The sequence below is a fragment of the Musa acuminata genome, chromosome BXJ2-5, assembly GCF_036884655.1.
Source record: "Musa acuminata AAA Group cultivar baxijiao chromosome BXJ2-5, Cavendish_Baxijiao_AAA, whole genome shotgun sequence".
Lineage (NCBI taxonomy): Eukaryota > Viridiplantae > Streptophyta > Magnoliopsida > Zingiberales > Musaceae > Musa > Musa acuminata.
Genome location: NC_088342.1, coordinates 46249731 through 46268405, shown reverse-complemented (window position 1 = coordinate 46268405; position 18675 = coordinate 46249731). Strand labels below are relative to the sequence as shown.

The 18675-nt window shown below is 39.5% G+C and overlaps 2 protein-coding genes across 3 annotated transcripts; one reads left to right on the top strand and one right to left on the bottom strand.

Moving 5' to 3' along the window:
* The first annotated feature begins 2865 nt into the window (after positions 1-2865).
* LOC103986322 (uncharacterized) lies at positions 2866-7170 on the top strand. The gene is made up of 6 exons (XM_009404293.3): positions 2866-2996; positions 3750-3909; positions 4034-4762; positions 5071-5491; positions 6310-6391; positions 6770-7170. The coding sequence occupies exons 1-6, from the start codon at positions 2967-2969 to the stop codon at positions 6974-6976; spliced, it is 1629 nt and encodes a 542-aa protein (XP_009402568.2). The 5' UTR covers positions 2866-2966; the 3' UTR covers positions 6977-7170.
* Positions 7171-7785: 615 nt separating this feature from the next.
* Positions 7786-16608, bottom strand: LOC135613053 (auxin response factor 17-like). 2 transcript variants are annotated; one of them, XM_065110004.1, is made up of 15 exons: positions 16186-16608; positions 15311-15433; positions 13977-14089; positions 13705-13800; positions 13566-13622; positions 13322-13477; positions 13109-13193; positions 11641-11731; positions 11398-11562; positions 11206-11328; positions 10919-10994; positions 10668-10815; positions 9373-10532; positions 8574-8764; positions 7786-8245 (listed from the first exon to the last, which is right to left on the bottom strand). In XM_065110004.1, exons 2-15 carry the CDS (start codon positions 15351-15353, stop codon positions 8047-8049), a joined length of 2703 nt encoding a protein of 900 aa, XP_064966076.1. In that variant the 5' UTR covers positions 15354-15433; positions 16186-16608; the 3' UTR covers positions 7786-8046. The 2 variants fall into 2 exon arrangements, with proteins under 2 accessions (XP_064966076.1, XP_064966075.1); XM_065110003.1 differs by having other exon boundaries at positions 13977-14095; positions 16186-16607.
* Between the last annotated feature and the right edge of the window lie 2067 nt (positions 16609-18675).

The window sequence follows — 18675 nt, the reverse complement described above, 5'->3', positions numbered from 1 at the left end:
TCGTTCTATTTTGATTAGTTTTTATGATCATATTTATAATATTTTAGAGCTATCAAAGTGATATATAATTAGATAGATTTTTGAGATATTGTTTGGTTTACCGTTTTGTTCCATAACACTACGCTTACGGAGATTTTTAACTACGATAGATCACTTTAGACCCTTTATCACACGATTGTTATGTGAAATCTATATTTATAATTTATATTATCTATCAAATATTGGTTGAAATATTTGAATTCGCAAATGCTTTCTCTATCTCGTTTTTTATTTTTGTAGGTACTTAAGGGATCATAAAAAGTTTTGATAAGATTGACCATTTATGGACGAAGACGCAAGAGTGCCACATGACTTAGGCAAAACCAGCTAAGTCCATAAAGTATAATATCAAAGTAAGACAAACACGTTTAGAAACACTTGGCATGCAAATATGAGGACCTAATAGGGTTGCATTCAAAGCAACCAACATGTTGAATCATTTGAGAGAAATGAGCATAGAAATGTAAAGATATGAGCATTGTAAAGGGTGAGTATATAAGATTGATTGATTCTTCGCACAATATGCACCACGAGGACAAGTAAATTGGGAAGAGCATATAACGTACAAAAGTTGAGATAGTTGAGTTCAACCTATAGCTTGATGTTGGCAACCAAATTTGACATTGCTTAAGGCAAACCATGACGCTTGGTAAATGATAAGACTGTGTAAGAAGGGATGGGTTGCTCAATGATCGAAATATTTATGTAAAGCTTACAAAAGTGAGGGGAATTGCTAATCAAAGAGTTCAGTGCTTATGTAAGAGTTTATATGTGGTCAATAGATTGTCTATGGCCATCCTAAGGCAATAGAAACTCGATATCATAGAGCATGAAAATTTTTTCTTTGACATATGAATGATATGTCCATAGGAAACTGAAGTATATAGTAAGTTCAACATGTTACTAGGTCCTGAGGGATACATCGAGGATTGTATTGGCAAAGAATTATAATCTAGCAAGTGCATTCATAATGATAGAACAATACACTATTTGTTCAACAAGGTAGAGTAGTCAAGAGGATGATGGTCTCCAAAATTTTTAGAGGAAATAATGCAAAGAGAAAAATTGTTCTAATAGGACAGATATCCAAGAATAATAAATCTTAGTTCTTTAAAGAGAGAATCATGTGCAACGGATAATATATGTTGAGAGATGTACCTCAAGACAATAGATCCATAAAACTTAATAGATTAAGTGAGCGACGATGAGTCATCGCATGATCTCATATGAGGTAATGCTTTAATGGACGTATTGCGAGATCAAGTGAGAGATCGACCTAAGACAACACCAAATGAAAACACACTTAGAACTGATATGGAGATCAGACTAAACAGACCACTGACTTATGGAATAATGGTCGTGAGGGCCACTATTAACTCAATGCATACCAAGGAATGTAGCAACTTTGGTGGGATTTGGTGAAGTAACCAAACCACATGAAGGGATTTGACATAAAAGACAAAACATGAAATGGAGGCATGAAACTTTCCTTAGATATAGGTGAAGGACATGAGCTTTTATAGAGGCAAGAGTGCAATCGTATCATTTCATGGTTCCTTGTTATAATAAAATGAACTCATCTTATATGGTACCTAATTGTCTCCACCATTAAAGCGTCGTCCCACTTCAACAACTCATAAGTGAAGAAAAGAACATTAAAGAGTTGGGGAAGCAAACGCATACCAGGAGATGAAGAGATTGAGCTCTCTTTGTGGGCTCCGAACGCTCGTCTCCGCCGCCGCCGGTGTTGCTCGCCGCAAGGAAGAAAGCGGGAGACGGGAAGATGGAAAAAGAAGGTATGTAATTTATATATATATTTAGGAATATTTCAAATTATTTCTATTATTTTTCGAATTCAAATTTAATGAGCCGGGTCGAGCGGCATCTCGTGGGCCGGCCCATGGGGAGCCAGTTCGGCCCACCCGGTCTAATTAGTGAGATGATTGACCCATGTTACCATGTTGGTGACGCCGAGAACAAAGGGACACGTGCCAATGATGAGTCTAAACCTTATCACATGTATCCGTGTGAGTTGCCGGTGCCGGAGCCTGACACGGACTGTCGCGTGCTCTGAAACAGGAACGGGGAGGGGTGGCTTTTTGGTGTTGGGAAGCACGTTTGACCACATTATAAAGGGGAAGGTTTGAGAGGCCCGAAGCGGAGTCGTCGTACTCGGTAAGACTCGGCGAGGAATCGGGGTAGCGGCTCGCGTTCGGGTGAGTCGGCTCGGGTGTGAATCGTTTGACCGCGTTTGCGCCAAACCGTCGACGGAGTGTGGATCCCGGCGCGATCAATTGCGGGACCGGAGGACTTCAATGGCTTTGACTCGCGGTCGCCCTGGATCAAATGTGTGGACAACACTGAGTTGGGCCCGAGTCACCGACCGGCGAAGAAGGGAATGGCAGAACGAGGCGTGTTCTCATTGGCCGGCAGCTACATGTTTTAAATGCTGATGGTAGAGTTACGGATGATGGATGATCAACGGTGGTGATGGCCAGCCAGAGGCAACGAAGAGGATGAGGCCGGCAGAGCAAAAGTAATGGAGAGGGAGGAAAGCGTGACATGTCTCGTCCGCTTCCCCAACGGACACGACTCGTGCAACTACCAAGGTGAGAAGGTGAAGTGGAGCGGCCAGAGTGTCTCGGCCGAGCGTCCAACCACGAAAGCGTAGTTTACCAATGGTCATCTGCGTCGGGCCCACTGCAGGCCCCGCCTGCCGGTTTCTTTGACAACGGCAGTTCTGCGTTTCAACGCTCGGCCAAGACACGCGGGACGCGTGCGTGTCAGGTCCAATGCACGAGGTGCCTGGAAATAACTCGCGAGGATTTGAAAACATCGCCGACTCTCGGACTCGCTTGGCACCCCTGCCGGCCTACATAGAACACAGCCTCATCGCTCGCTCGCTCTGTCTTTCTCGCTGCACGGCCATGGAGTATCAGAGGATTCGCAAAGTGCAGGTACGAACTCTGCCGCCCGCGTCATATGAGCTATTGCTCAAGATCGAAGCTTTCGTTCTTCTTCTTCTCAAAGTTCACAGCTTTTGCGTTTTCCCTTTGTCTTGATTTGTTTTTGTGTTCATTATGTGGATGTTACTATTAGATTGATGCGTTCTTCCCCCATAAAATGTGCATTGTGAGAAATGTTAGTTTCGTGATCATTTGCAGTGGATTTTGTATATATTTTTCTGCAATCAATTGGCAGGTTATATGTAGATTTTGTTCAAACTCCGATGGGCTTGATTTCGATACATAGCTTTTGTTATGTTCGTGAACCGAAGGCGAGTATTATATAAATCTTATCTCGAATGGTTCTTGGTTGCTTTGCGTGCTTTTGGTTGTTGGATTGTAGGATTTTCTCTTTTTTTTTCCTTGCAGACTATATCTCTTATGATTTCTTGTAATCTTCGTGTACTGCTCTTAATGATGTTGCTTACAATTTTCATCACAACAATGTTAATAGCATGTTAACTTTGATTAATTCGAGCTATTTTTTCCATATATGCTATGACAACAAATGCTCGGCAACAGCAACAAGCTGCAAGAGAAGTATCTCCTCACAAGATCTTAAAATGGGATGCTTCCTTTACATCTTACTGATTGCTTACAGTGGGGGATATCTGTGAAATTTACGTTGTTGCATTATGTCAAGCATCTAGTTCTTCGTTTTCTGAAGACAGAAGCTTGAATTGTAGCCTTCTCTTACGACTGCAGATTGGATTGCTTTCTCCAACTAAATTGAGGATGAAACTACTTGGGCATCGTAACAGCGCAAGAAAGGGAGGGAGCAATTCGGCAAAGATGTCTCCATCCAAGAATGAGGACATGAAGTCTGCAAGGAACAACTTACTAGTAGGCGATATCGACACCGAAGGTCAGTGAAAATTACCTCCTTCAGTATTCATCTTTGTATGATTGCTACTTATGTATATTATGCACACATACATATCTTGAAGTTGTCTCAATGTCGATGATGATGCTTTTGATCTTGAATACAGAAAGCTCTAAGGACTTTAAAGGGGATTTAAGACCTGAGAATATTGCAAATTCAGATGCTTCTGCCACAGGGTTACATGATAAGGAGTCTTCAAGTTTCGATAGCGTTAATCGATCGCTGTCAAACGAAAAGATTAACACCAGTTGTATCAAGCAGGATTACTGCAGAAGTGCTCCCCATCAAGCTTATTCAAACAGCAACTTGAGCATCATACACCCAGTAAGGACTCTTGATGAAGGGGGTGGCAACTGTCTCCACAGCAGGAATGACACTGTCTCTAGCTTTGAATTTCATCGCGTCGAGAGAATAATTCAACAGCCATCTCTAGGCCTCTTTTCTGGGCATGTTCCATCAAAGTGGAATGATGCGGAAAAATGGATAATAAATCGACAAATAGCAAGCCCAAGTGTCAAGAAGAAGACTCCTGCACAGAAACAGGGGAGCCATCAAACAAGTTCTTTGTGCAGGCTTGAGACGGATTCCACAATTGCAGAACATAAGGCGTCAGTTGTCCAGGCTCTGGATAGCATGAGGAATGAATTCAACCAAACTGCTTCACAGGATGTGGTAGAGAAGTTCTCTTTTGTTCCTCATGCGTCGAACAACAAAGCTGTTGAATCTGTCGATTCTTCACCTTATAGTGGTACTTCTGGGAGCTGTTCCAGATCCGGAGAAGACGTAAATCATCAAGAGTTTTCAATAATGAAAAGGCATGCCAGCGAACCGACAGGTATGCTCATTGGATATGTCGAATGCAACAATTTCGCCTTTAAGATTGTTGAAGCTTTTGCTATATCTGATTGTTGCAGTGTAATCTTTCACTGTCATGAGTATGAATACTGAATTTTAACGACTGTCCTCATAAGAAGACTCTTTACTATGTGAAAGACAGTTTCTTAAACTGGATGAAAAGTCAACATGCTGCCAAATAAGAATTGATGAGATATGCAGAATTTCTTGTCAGCATCTTCAGTTGTTGTTTGTTTTCTGCTTTTTTTTCCATCGGTTTAGATACATCTGAATACTTCTATCTTGCAGTTGTTCCACCTATGCAGTCTGTGTCAATGAGAGACATAGGTACGGAAATGACTCCGGTACCTACTCCACTTGGATCAATAACACCCACTCGAAGCTCCATTTCTTCTTTGCCATCAACTCCGAGACAAGGAGTAGCTTCACAGTTGTCTACCGAGGAGATGAAGGACACAGAACAAGATTCCGAAACTAAAGGTGGCAAAGATAAATTGACTGAGAGAGAAATGCGGCTGAAAATAAGAAGAGAAATAGCGGCCCTCGGCATACAACTAGGAAAGATGAACATCGCTTCCTGGGCTAGTAAAGAAGAGGTAGAACAATGTTCTCCCTCACCGAAAGCTCTTGTTGCTGATCCAACAGAGAAGGAATACAAAGCCTGTGCTGCAGCATGGGAGGAAGCTGAGAACACTAAGCATATGGCCAGGTACTAAGCTTGAAACTTGTTATACATTTGCTGCTTTGAGAGAAATGATGATGATGCTTCCAACCAATAACGGTTATTATAGAGGCCGAGGAGTTGGCACTCTGCTATTTCTGATCATTTGTTTTTACGAATTTATGCTTCTTTTAGGCTTTAAGAACAAATCTATACTAAAAAAACAATATGATGATTGCTGACACCGCCATTTCTTGGCACAAACGTCGTGGGAAAGAAACTTTAGTAGGCCGATATTGGTGCCAGCAAGAATGGTGTTGAGAGTATAGTTTCTGATACAATGTGGTTCGCTAAACTGTTGCTTATGAAGTTTCACTTTGTTAGGTGCACCTCAAGCAAGACACCATCTTAGAATGTTAAGCACTTGCTGGTACATAAAATGGTCCGTATGTCACTTCAGATTGCATTTTCCTCTGTATATTGAACACATAAGATGAGTCATCTGAGATTCACATAGTTTGTCAAGGCCTAAATAAATTTTCTGATTCTTTGCACAAACCAGCAAAAAAGGGGAGTATGCAGCCAATCCTTGGAAATGCAATTTAAAGAGTTCTTCATATGAATAGGTGCCAATTAAAGAATTGTCTCTTATAAGGTCTGGCATTGAGCTTCTTTAGAACCCATTGAGCTTCTAAGAAACTCATGCAATGGTGTGGGAAGAATAAATGACAGAATCCTTGTAAAGAATGCTCTGAAAATTGCTCAGTCCAAACCTTCACCTTAAACCAAGTGTTGTTGCACATGAATTGCTACCTGATGGTGTCTAGTTATTTTGGTTTTTTTGCATGTAATGCTGTGTTCTTCAGATACAAACGCGAAGAAGTCAAGATCCAAGCATGGGAGTGTCGTTGGAAAGCGAAAATTGAAGCTAAAACGAAGAGTATTGAGGTACTTTTCTTTTTACTTTTCTTTTACCTTTTTCTGCTGATGCTTTTTATTATTTTCGCAACACTCTGCTCATCTGTGGCATCTGAAATCTGATAATTTTACGAACATGGTGCAACAAGTTTAATGCCAACTAATATTGTTGAGTAGAAAAACAACATTTTAATTCCCATAACTTCAAGAAGTTCTTAAAGAAGCATGAAATTTCCAATAACTAGAAAAGAGTAGAGAGTGTGACCAAACGAACATCAAACTGATGAACTCGGCATGCATACTCAGCGAGATGGTTCTTTGGCTCTTTATATTATTGCTCTGCAAGCAGAAATATGTCCTCTTGCTTTACAAATATGTCGACATGAATTCTTTCAAGAAACGCAACAGGCCAAAGCAGAACGAGTTAGAGCTCGCGCCCTCGAGAAGATGGCGGAAAAGCTAGCAATGACACGGCGGCAGGTGGACGAGAAACAAGCAGCTGCTCAAGCCCGGATGAATAAGCAAGCATCCAGAACAGCTCACAAGGCTGAGCACATACGCCGAACCGGACAAATTCCTTCGCCAAATTACTTATGCTGTGGTGGGTTCTCTTAGATTCCATCAGACCCTCACAGATCTAATCTATCAAAGCAGCATTGCCGTGACGACGGTGCAGAAAATTTCCCCTGTTCTTATATAGATAAAGTGTCTCATGTACATGGGTAATCACTAAGACCATCACTGTATTCTTGCCTTCTTGTAGTTCATCTCCAGTTTGATTGGCTTGTTGGCCAAACACCCCATTCAAATAGTTTAGAGCTCGCCCATCTGATCAAAACCCTGTGTTGTTTCTACTTTCCCATGGCATCAAAGTGCAGTGATGCAGCAGAAGAGAGTGGGAAAGATACTTTTGGAGCACAAAGTGGTCAAAAGCAGCGATGAGATCTGAGGCCCCAGCCATGGATACGAAAGGGACAGGGGAATCACCATATACAGATGAAAGGTGACGGAAGATGCCATGGTGATGGTGAGTGGTAATCAATGGAGACCACATGGTGGTGCTTTATGTGCAGAACCCTATCACCCTCACTCAAGATGGTGGTCTCCATTTTAAAGTGTCAAGATCGACACAGCACCAGAACTGAATCCAAATCTATGATTCACTTTCGCAATGAAAAGGACTGATCTGGAAATTTCTGGATGTATATATATATATATATATATATATATATATATGATGTGAGAGAAAAGAGGAATGACAAATCATGAAGTAATCATGTAACAGGTGTTTTTATAGCTCAACCAAATTGTCTATCAATAATTTCAATCCATTATATCACTGTGCAGAAGACATTCATAAGCAGACTCAGAATTTGGGACCTATTAATTACGCAACAAAAATATGTCTCAAGGTCAGAAATATCTGAAACTAGAAGAGCAAGAAGCTTGTTCTAACACTCATATCAGGAATCAATTACTACAAACAAACCTACATAGTTCTACATAAACAAGCACCGGAAGCATATACCGGTATTATGAGAAGATATCATATGATACAGGTACTAGACATGGATACATTAAGCTTAGCTTGCTCACACCTGATTTGCGCATCTAAGATGAGAAACTGCAGCGAAAGGTAGGATTAAACAGATGGTAATGAGCTGTGAAGACTTCAAGGTTCGCTTTCAGTATTCCAATGTCCCCACAGATGCAGTCACGGTGCTTAGGCTTCTTGAATCCTGCCGGGTGATGTACTCATCACAGCTATTGCTCGGAAGCCTTTTGCCGTGAGCTGTGTTGAGGAAATCCGCACTTGGCTTGCCCATCTGCTGCACTTCCTGCCGCATAAGTATCTTTATGCACCACACGTTATTCACAAACTCCCTGGAGGCAGAACAATCGTAAAAGCGTCAAAGAAGCATACATGAAATATCAAATCAAACAACAATCTTAAATTCTTATGGTTAATATCAAGTTCCTCAACTTCAATCTATGTGCTTCTAGCCGATAAATTTGAAACAAAAAAAGATGAACTGTTCTTGGTTGGAGACACCAATGAAGCAGTGTAAATTCTGAGAAGAAGCAACACATATTAAGTGGTGCAAGATCCACGCATGCGTGCGTGCAGATAGAGAAAAATGATAAGAGAGAATTTGGTGAAACTGACTACGAACATAAAATATGAAAGGAAATGAGATCAGAATTGACTTACTGCCAGGGATCGTCGCCAACAAGAAGAATATCATTCTCCCTGTCAACAAATACAAGCTGCCAGCCTGATCTCAAAGGGTCTTCCAACTGGCCTTCTAGGCCAAATAAACGCCCAAGCTCACTACGCAGCTCATGGTAACTGCTAAACTTGGTGATGTCCAGTGACCTTCCACAAGACCCTGATTTATAAACCTGCGGTTACAAACTAAACTGATCAGCTGGCAGTGTAGCATACATAAAGGAGATAGAGAATGTTGGTTCAATTGGCAATTCATGTTCTAATCATGTTAAGTAACTTATGGAAGAGTTGGATAACTTGTTAATACTACTCTTCAAGTCTCTGTAGTGGATAATCATTGATCATTCACTTCTATACAAGAATGTTTAACTAGGCACCAAATCTCTTGCAAAAAGATGATTGAAAGTAAATCCACTAAACAATGAAGCAACAAATCAATTCTTGATTGCTTTGAAAAGCAACTAAACAAAATAGGAATCCTACCAAAAAAACATGCAAGCATACAGGGACAAGGATAATCCCAAAATGACCATACTAATTATTGATATTCAATTCGAGCAAGTAACTAACACTATGGGAGTGTTTGTTGTCCATTATTTTCAACAAAAAATGGAAAAAAAAATCAATATATCTGGTATTCATTAGATGTCAAATCCAATTCTAGAGCATTGTTCTTAAACTTTCAGAAATGAAAAATTTTCAAGTCAGTTCCATCATAAAATAGATCCAGACCAGAAAGAAATGGAATCAACTTGAGCTCAGTGAGGAATAAATCACTAACCTTGACAAAGGTTCCACTGGATTGGTTCAACGAATCCATGTTCCCCGGAGCCTGCAAAAGTCCTGGTTGCTCTAAACCATTAGAAACAGTAAATGCTTGGTTCAGTCCAAAATCATTTCCCGAGGAACCCACAAGATTGCTAGCAGCATAGTGCATGTTCATTGAATCAGTCTCATTGCTAAGATGGCCTAGGTTTGACATGCCATTCTGCACTAGAAGTGATGATGAGTCTATGTTAACACCAAACAACAGATGGTTCTGACCATCCATATTGCCATCTTGATCCACCACATACTGTCTTCCGGGAAATGGTGGCAATATCACAGAATGCTGAGAAATGGCAGGTTGTGATGCACCTAGTTGTTCCACCTGAGGCATCATGCACTGAACTTCAGATGGAATCATTGATGCAATTGCCATTCGCTTTGAGGATGTGGAACTAGAAGTCACAATTTGATTGCCTCTTGGCCAACTAAGTAGATTTGATGCTTCCTCTGGAGACAACTGATGCAAAATATTATGCAGGGGGGAGGCACTAGCTGTTGAGACAGAGTTACCATTGGAGTCAGGAAAGTTCTGTGGCTGGGAAAATGAGGAAATATTCTGCAATGTGGTTGATGAAGGTTGTGACACAGAAAGAAGTTGAGACAAGGCTGATACTCCATCAGGAACTTTCTGATGATTAGATAAAATTTTCTGCTGTTGAATTTGTGTTTGATGCTGTCGTGGTACCTGCTGCTGCTCACCAAATGAGCATCCGTGCTGCAACTGATGCTGAAGAAATTCAGATCGAGACTGGTCTTGCACCTGGTTTACTTGAAGATTCTGAAGAAAGGTTTGTGGAGTTTGAGAATGGCCATGCTGTAGAACCTGACTTGGTACTATAGGAGAAGTTCTGCTAGTTATGTTCTGAGTTTGCTGGAATTGCAGAATTCCAGGTGATACATTTTTTGTAGTGTCCACAATCCTCATTTTCTGTCCTGCTACAGCCATTGTCTGGTACATGTCAGGCTGCAGAGAAAGTACCGGATTATCCAACCTTGGCCGCATCCAAGGCGTGACACTGATGTCCTGAAAATTCAGCGACTGAAATCCTGTATTTCCACCATTTTGGAACAACATCTGAGGTAAATTGAGAGAGATACCATCATCCTTTCCACCTAAATAATTGGAAGTACTAGTAAGAAGATGAATGGTAGTGTACTAGAAAAAAGAAAGGTTTCATCCATGAATAATTAATATAGCTGAAAAAATTTAGTGCTGTAATTGTTTTTGCTCAAAATCATAATGTATACCATGGAGGGAAGGCAATCCAGTAGGCCATGGGCGCTTGAGCCTGAAAGGAAAAGATGTCGGATACATTGGAAAGGTTGTTAGAGGCTCAATTTCCCAAAGTGACACCCTGGGCTGCCTCTGTCCGGCTGTTGACTCATCCCAGCCAACCTACAAAAGAAAAAACAGAACTTTAGCCTGGACAATTATATTCTTTAAATTCAGAAGGGGAATTCTTCTGATCAGTAAAATTGGACATTGCAAAAGAAATTACTTTCACGGAACGCCAATGTGAATTTGGCCAATGGACAGGGTCAATATCACTGATCCCAGTAATTGTGCCCATATATCTGTTTATGAATGAAGAAAGTATCATCAATTGGAATCTTATTAAATGCCAAAATAGATGGACCAAGCAAAACCTTCTGCATGTTGTAACAACAAAGGGAACAGGAAAAGATTATCAACAAAGAAGTCTCACACTTGAGTGTGCAAGTGCAACTACAAATAAAATGCTCAACAACCAAAATGGATAAGAGACAGGAATAACAACAAACCTACCGCCGAACACTTGACTCTTCTGTCTCAAAAAGCATCCGGAAACGCATACCCACAGAAACACGGGTGTGATAAACTGCCTTAACATACTTAGCTAGTGGGATAACAAATTCAGAAGGGCTTGCCCTGAAAGGATATGGTATCACATTAATCAGCCAACCAAAGTAACAAAGATATCTGAGATGCCATATTTACCTTGGGTTATAAAATATAGTAAATCGGCTGTTTGTAGCAGCAGCATGAGCAGCTGCAGCGAGAAGCCCTATGTGCATGCTGTCACTAGACAGAACAGATGAAGGCATAACTGTTTGCGGTCTGTTAGCACGCCGAATTCCCAGAAGTAACTGATTGTTATCATTCCTATTGAAACAAAAACTTCTAGTATTTAGATCAAAAGAAGCCATTAACAATGCCCAAAAAAGTTATTTGTAATAGTACCATATAAAAAGTACAGAATCCCCTGCAACAAGTCTCTTTGCACTCACAAAAACACTCCAGCCTGTTGTAAGGAGATGCCTCTTTGGCTGACCTGCATGAGGAGAATAATCACATCCTTAGTGAGTAATCAATCATGTCAGTCATGCTAGCCAGTCTAAAAATGGCAGACAACCACAAAATGGCTATCGGAAGATGTCTATGAGGTACAAGAATTCACAAAATATGGAAGCTCTTGTTTAGAACCATATGTAGTACATGTAATGACATCATTATGCAATATAACATTGTTAATTCAACTTTAGCACTTATCTGCTCACAAAACTGAAACATGAAGAGATGACAGACTTAAACATGGACAAAAGTAATTATATTTTTCACAGCTAGACTGAGGCAACTCATTCCACTTGGGCATTTGGACATCGATTCCTATTAAGCAATAATCACAAAACCCAACAGAAAATGGAACTTAAACTTGAAGCCCGTTCAGCAAATGAAATTGGGTAGCTTGGTATTGGAGTCACATCTTTGTCTATACAATGGCCCTATCTTAGATAACCTAGCAGAAAGTCAAAGAAATAACACATTGACACTTATCATGCATCTGTCCTGTTCAATGACAGAGAAGGTAAGTCAGGTCCACCAAGTGATTAACAAGCACTCCTTGCTATTAAGCAAATGCTCGCCAAAAAGCTGGAATTTGATTCCATTACCATGCACAAATAATATTTAAGCAATATAAATTGGCATCAAATAATCTGGACGTTCCTAACACAGAACATAGGCTGTCGGGATCTGGTCACTGCCAACAATAGGCTGATTACAACTAAACCTACAGATCATATCATTTATGACACCCACTTCAAAACAAACAACATAGTATCATATTTTAGGGCTGCAATTCTTGTAACATCATTTACCAACTGGGCTATACCAACAAGGACCAAATCCTACATTGACTATTATTTTTATTCCATTCCAGCACTGATTTTATCGATTTTGATTTTCTTATTCTGTAGTGGAACTCCCATCAGTAGATTCACTCGCTGTGACTGCACAATATGGCATCTGCAACACGTCTGAGTCAACCAAGATAATTTACCCTCAGCGTCTTCTCAACTATTGTTCCAACTTGCCGTAATTGCTCTCTTCAAAATTATTCTAAAAGCCACTTCCCACGGTAGTATTGTCCCTATATTAGTGCCAAATCTCTCATAAAAGCAACTTTCTCACAAGATGAAAGCTTGTAATATTAAAATAAGGAAACCTTAAGTCCAATCTTTCCCAATGGTAAACCAACTTAAGGTTCTGAAGCAGAGAGTAACAAAGACTTTAAGATCTCGCAACTTTACCCACAACATTTGCAGAGGATTAGTTCAATGCAAAATGTCAGCCTAATGCTGTAGAACATGGGACAGTTTATGAATCATGATTCACACGGTATGATACTAAAGATACTGCTAACAAATACCTCGGAAGATGTGGCGAAACTTCCACTCATTACCATGGAGGTCCTTTGCAGTCAACTCTTGTGCAGGAGGCTGCTGTGAAAAGTCCTGCAGAGCAACACAGCCAAATAAGGATAAAAGAATCAGGATATTTTCTGTCTAAATCCAAAAAGAATGGCCATTTATTCTGTGAAATTGAATGCCAATTCAAACTTGTCCTAGCAAGCAAAATCTACCAGCGGAGGGAACACTTTTTCTGCTGCTCGACGAGGAACAGAGAATCCACCATGCGTACTAGTGTCACTTGCGGTTAATGTCTTACAGAAATAATTTGTTGGTTGTTTGCTTGGCATACCCAATTCAGCAGGTAGATAAGGATCCTTCTGCTCTAGCTGCAGACATCATGCAAAGGTATGCAATCAGAACATCCAAGTGTCAGCATAATAATAAGGCAATGAGTGAAAAGAGAAAGTTCATTACTAGGCTTAATGGCTGCAACGTCATCTGGGCATAAACTTCATCTGTCTCTACATCTGCCTATAGACAATGCACATTTATGAATAAGCAAATGATCACCATATTAGACAAGAAACAATGACAAATATCTAGATGAACTTACATGCATAGTAACATTATGCAGCTGACAAACCAGCTGAGGAGGTAAGCTTGGGTAGCTGGGGAGGGAATCAATTTCCTTGTTTGTTGATGCAGCCACCTGCACAGATAACCTTCATTAAAGCATGCCTTGAAGAATAAAATATGACATGTTCCAAGCACTATAAACTAAATTGCTCATCAAATAACTCTCAAGAAGTTGGATTCAGAGCAATAGAAGATTACTGTATTGCTTACTGCCTCGCAACAATTTAGAAATTAAGTAAAATAGCTGACCTGCTCACTATGGCCCTGTGGGAAATATACCACCCGGCTTCCAACAGGAGGCAATGAAACTAGTGGTCCAGCACAAGCATGCCATAACTCTGAATTTAGACAAACTTGTTCTTCTGTATCTAATGCCACATAATTAACAATTACCAGAATGAGAGCAAAGAAAGAAGTGGAAAATAATGCTGAGAGTCAACTTTGCAGCAAACAGAGTGACTAGAGAATAACTCCTTTGCCATTTGGAAGAGACATGCACACTACTGCTTACATCTATTTGTTTGGTTTCGTTCTTTTGCAAACATGATTCATAAGAAGACTAACACAAGATCTGTTAACTACAAGCTTACAAAATCCATTATTTATTGAACACATGAAGCATGTTACAAAAGAAGCCTAACATGAAAAGTTGAGGTTGAATAATCTAGAGAAAACTCATAAAATAGGCTTGCCTCCTTAACAGCTCACCATTGCAGTACTATTCTAGTAACATTTCTATGATTATAAAAGCCAAGAAATGAAGACGGAGAACAAAATCCAGTTCCAGCACCTAGAGTGTGTAGTCTATCACACAGGAAGGCTGAAGGCAAGCGTGATGTATGCCACTGTATAAATCCTCTCAACCACAAACCAATTTTTATACGTGCAAGGTAGTTTGGAGTCTTGCCTGAATTTACCTAAATAGATGGTTTAAGGAGTAAGCAGAATACAAATTTAATGTTCTAAAAGAAATTACTCTAATTTGGAATTTAGAAAAGCTTGGTCCCACAAATGTTTTGGGGAGAAAAACAGAGTGATAAATTAATAAATTGTGAAACTCCACATGTTCGACAACATATCCATATGGAGCCGAAATAATAATCACCAAAGAACAATTGAACCAGGTCATATTCTATGCATGTTGCATTGAATTTTATAATAAATTCAAGATCAATGAAGCATTCGATTTGTGGCTTTTAGCCTGACAACAGAAATTAGAAATGCTGCAGATTCATGTTAAACCTTCCAAGATGCCCAAGATCAAGCCTCATATGACTGCAGTAGTAGCTCGTGCAAACCAGCAAACAATGAGCACAGTTTCAAGCATTTGGCAGGACATAAAAAGGAAAAGTTGGACAGCAGGAACTCAATTTGTGATTGATGCACAATTTAAGGCCAAAAAACTGATGCAGAACACCACGATGGGAAAGTGAAGCAAACAGAACCAACCACAGATGAGTCATCAGAAACAACGATTTAACTATACAAAAGTACATGAAGTTTCCGACAATAATATACCTTCCAAAACAGAAAATTCTTAGCCAAACAGAAAAAAAAAAAAAAAAAAAGGACAAAGACCTCACCTTCTTGTTGCTGATTGCCCGGACCTGAGGATGAGAGCCTCATCTTATGTACTTACTACAAGAAGCTTGCAGAATCCGAAAACCACAAGACAGTCAAGCCTAGGACTGAAAGTAGCACCTTCTCTTCAGAACATGAACAAGAAATTTGAGTTAAGATGCTTTCGCAACAAAAAATTGGTCTTTCTCTTTCAGACAACACAAAAAAAAAAATCTATTTTCCTTATATTTCGTTCTGCATAACACGCACCCTTGTTATTATTATTATCAAACCGGCCAAAACCTTAATCCATTAATTCATGTAGAATCCGTGTAATATGGAAAATACGTGCAAAAAAAATTATAAAACCCAAAGAGACATTAGATATAATTCACCCAAAGCCAACTCTACTGCAGAAAATGTTCTCCTCCAGCGTAATCAGTTCCATTATTTAACTCTGTTGTAACTTGAAGATCGAGAGATAACTTTAAACTTTAAGAAAAAGAATCTGAGCCGCAAGCAAGGTCAGACTCTCAAAACATAGATGTTGATATGCCTCAGCTTATCATAATTCCAAGCAAAAAACCTTTCTTTATTGTTCAACTAACAACAACAGTTGTAAGACGAAAAAAATGAAGCCGACGCGCCACAAATCAGATAAAAGAGAAAAATTCCAGCAGCCATCTCAACCCAACCGACCAATCTGAAATCCTACCAACGAAGAAATCGATCCCGCAAAAGCTCAAAAATCCTACTCAAACTCGAGCTTCAATTCGAAGGAAATCTCCCAGAACCTCAAAAACCAGCTGAAATCCGTAAAAATCTCGCTAGAACCCAAGAATTCGAGAAGGAATCCCCAAAGAGGAAGAAGGAAGTAGGAAGTCCCCCAACATCTCACCCCAGGAACTCCCTTCCCAAGCCAAACCAGCACCAAAAAGCAGCTCCTTTTCTTCAACAAACGCCGATCCCCCCTCCGATCTCCGCCTCGACCCGCAAGAGTCAGCTCGGTTCCCGAAAAACTCGAACGCAGAGCTCCCCAGAAGAACCTAGAGCGAGTTCCAAACCTTCAGGAGTTTCATCTTGAACCCTAGGTAGCTCAGCTCCCCGCCGCGGCGGACCAGCGCCGGGCTCCGGGATCTCAGGCGCGGTCCGTGCATTTAAGGTGGAGAGCCAGCATCACGCGGCGACGCCTCCGGCAATCCAAGGCAGAGAGAGCCCCCCTGCTTTCTCTCTCTCTCTCTCTCTCTCTCTCGCTCACTTCGATCGAGTGCTCCGATAAGAACGTTTGAGGCGCTTCGTTTCAAGCTTCAATAATAACACAAACAGTAAGCGCGAGCTGCAGAGAGAGTACGCTTCTTCTTTTTTTTTCTCCTCTTTTTATCTTTTTCGCTTTTGTTTACTTTTTTTTTTATTTGAAGATTACTTACTATTATTCACAGCATTCTGTACTAATTTTATCTTTTTTTATTTAAAATAAATAAATATGATTTTTATTTTTATTTTCTCACGATCTTTTATTTCGTCCTTCGTGACGTGTCATCTTATATCTCGGTCACCGTTCCCTCCATATTATCCCTCCGAGTAGAAAGAAAAAATAATTTCTTTTCACATAATAAAATTTTATTTATTATTTATAATATCAGTATTATCAATATTATCATCTAAGGAAGAAAAAGAAGGAGAAAAAATATTTATTTATTTACGTTCATTTCTAAATAACTAATTTTAAAATATTAAAAAAAATTACTTTTATATTTTTTAAAAAATCACTATTTATTTTTTATTGGATGGCATCCCATATTCAATTTTTTTTTTTTTTTTTTCTATTTGGATAAAAATATTCATAGTCTTTTACTAAAATGATTTGATCATATATATTATTTTTATTTAAAAAAAATAAAATAAGTGATATCAATTATTTTAAAATTATTAAAAATTGATTTCAAGATGATTAATACTATTTTCTATATTTAAAATTTTATAATAATTAATCATAAAAATTAAGTATATTTTTAATAACATATATATATATATATATATATTCAAATCATTCAAGTAAAAAATACAAGAGTATTTTAGTCAAGTGAAAAGAAAACCCAAGTAAAAATGAATATAGGAAGCCACGATAAAAAAAATTAATATTAAAAAAATTCGATAAAATACCTAAATAAATAAATAAATAATATATTTCGCATGATTTGGTTTGAACACAACCATCTAACATCCTTCAAATATAATTAATTATTATTGTTCATGCTAAAATTATCTTCTTAGAGAAACACTCTCCTTGAAATATTAGTGATGTATTTGAACTTCCAACTGTAACAAGTTGTCATGGTCTTTTTCACAACTGTTCATACAAAAAAAAAATCCAAATAGTGTTTCTGCATGTGCACACATAAGATTCACATACATACATACATGTTCTCAATTTATATTGATGTGACACTCATTGTACCATATGGCCTTTCATTGGCCGGCAATGCAGGGTTTATGATTGGTCGTCGTTCCCTCGCATCGAATGCCATATTATTGAGATCGGTAGGGCTCGTTGTGGCCTATCTCGATCTCGTGGAGTTGCAAAGCCCGTTGGTAATTAAGTATCTTTGTGGACGTGTTAATTGAAATTGTGCATAGATTCATCTTAATGATTGAAATTAATGATGCATAATGGATTTTGTGGCTATCGTATAGCCACTACGAGGAACAATTTTGTGTGCATGTTCATCATCTCCTGTAAACCTAATGCTGTGTGGGAAAAGATCAGCCATCAGATATGCAATTATTTGCATTGAATATGGGAAGATGGCCACAAATAAGATGGAATCTGCACATCGATTTCTCTTTGATAGCCAGACAACAACAGATTTGATCATGTTGGACGATACACCTCCAACGTTTCTATAGATTTGGTGAAATCCAAGACACAAAATCTAGTCTCGGTCCACAAAATCTTAGCTCAAGTGAGATACAGCAGCTTAATTACCAAGAAATCCATCACCACCCTACAACACTCACCTGATACGTACGTACCCTCATCGCACTGCACTGCGCCTTCTCCTTCCTCGTCCTTGCACCGCCTGAGCCACCCGTGGGACTCGGATAGAGTTCATGTGGTCCTCCTTGTCACAGGCTGGTGATGAGAGCGTGATCGATCCCACCACATGCACATTGTGCATGCATGCAACACAGAGATCTTCTCAGGTGACCCGTCGATCGCCTTGTCGTTGTGCTACTTAGCTGCAGTCATGTCAGTGTTTGGTCGATAGCCATTGGAGTTATCATCCCCTCTCCAATCGTAACATGAATCTGTGGCCATTTTCTAGCCAACAACTAGGAATTCCCCCACACCACTGGAATCAAATAGTGCTTGCTCGTACCTGTTTTC

Coding starts and splice junctions, on each gene's coding strand:
- LOC103986322 (XM_009404293.3), top strand. CDS start 2,967: ATGGAGTATCAGAGGATTCGCAAAGTGCAG. Junction 4,763..5,070: donor GCATGCCAGCGAACCGACAG/GTATGCTCATTG, acceptor TCTATCTTGCAG/TTGTTCCACCTATGCAGTCT. Junction 5,492..6,309: donor AACACTAAGCATATGGCCAG/GTACTAAGCTTG, acceptor TGTGTTCTTCAG/ATACAAACGCGAAGAAGTCA.
- LOC135613053 (XM_065110003.1), bottom strand. CDS start 15,353: ATGAGGCTCTCATCCTCAGGTCCGGGCAATCAGCAACAAGAAG. Junction 11,563..11,640: donor GATTCTGTACTTTTTATATG/GTACTATTACAA, acceptor TTGTTTCAATAG/GAATGATAACAATCAGTTAC. Junction 11,329..11,397: donor ACTATATTTTATAACCCAAG/GTAAATATGGCA, acceptor ATATCCTTTCAG/GGCAAGCCCTTCTGAATTTG.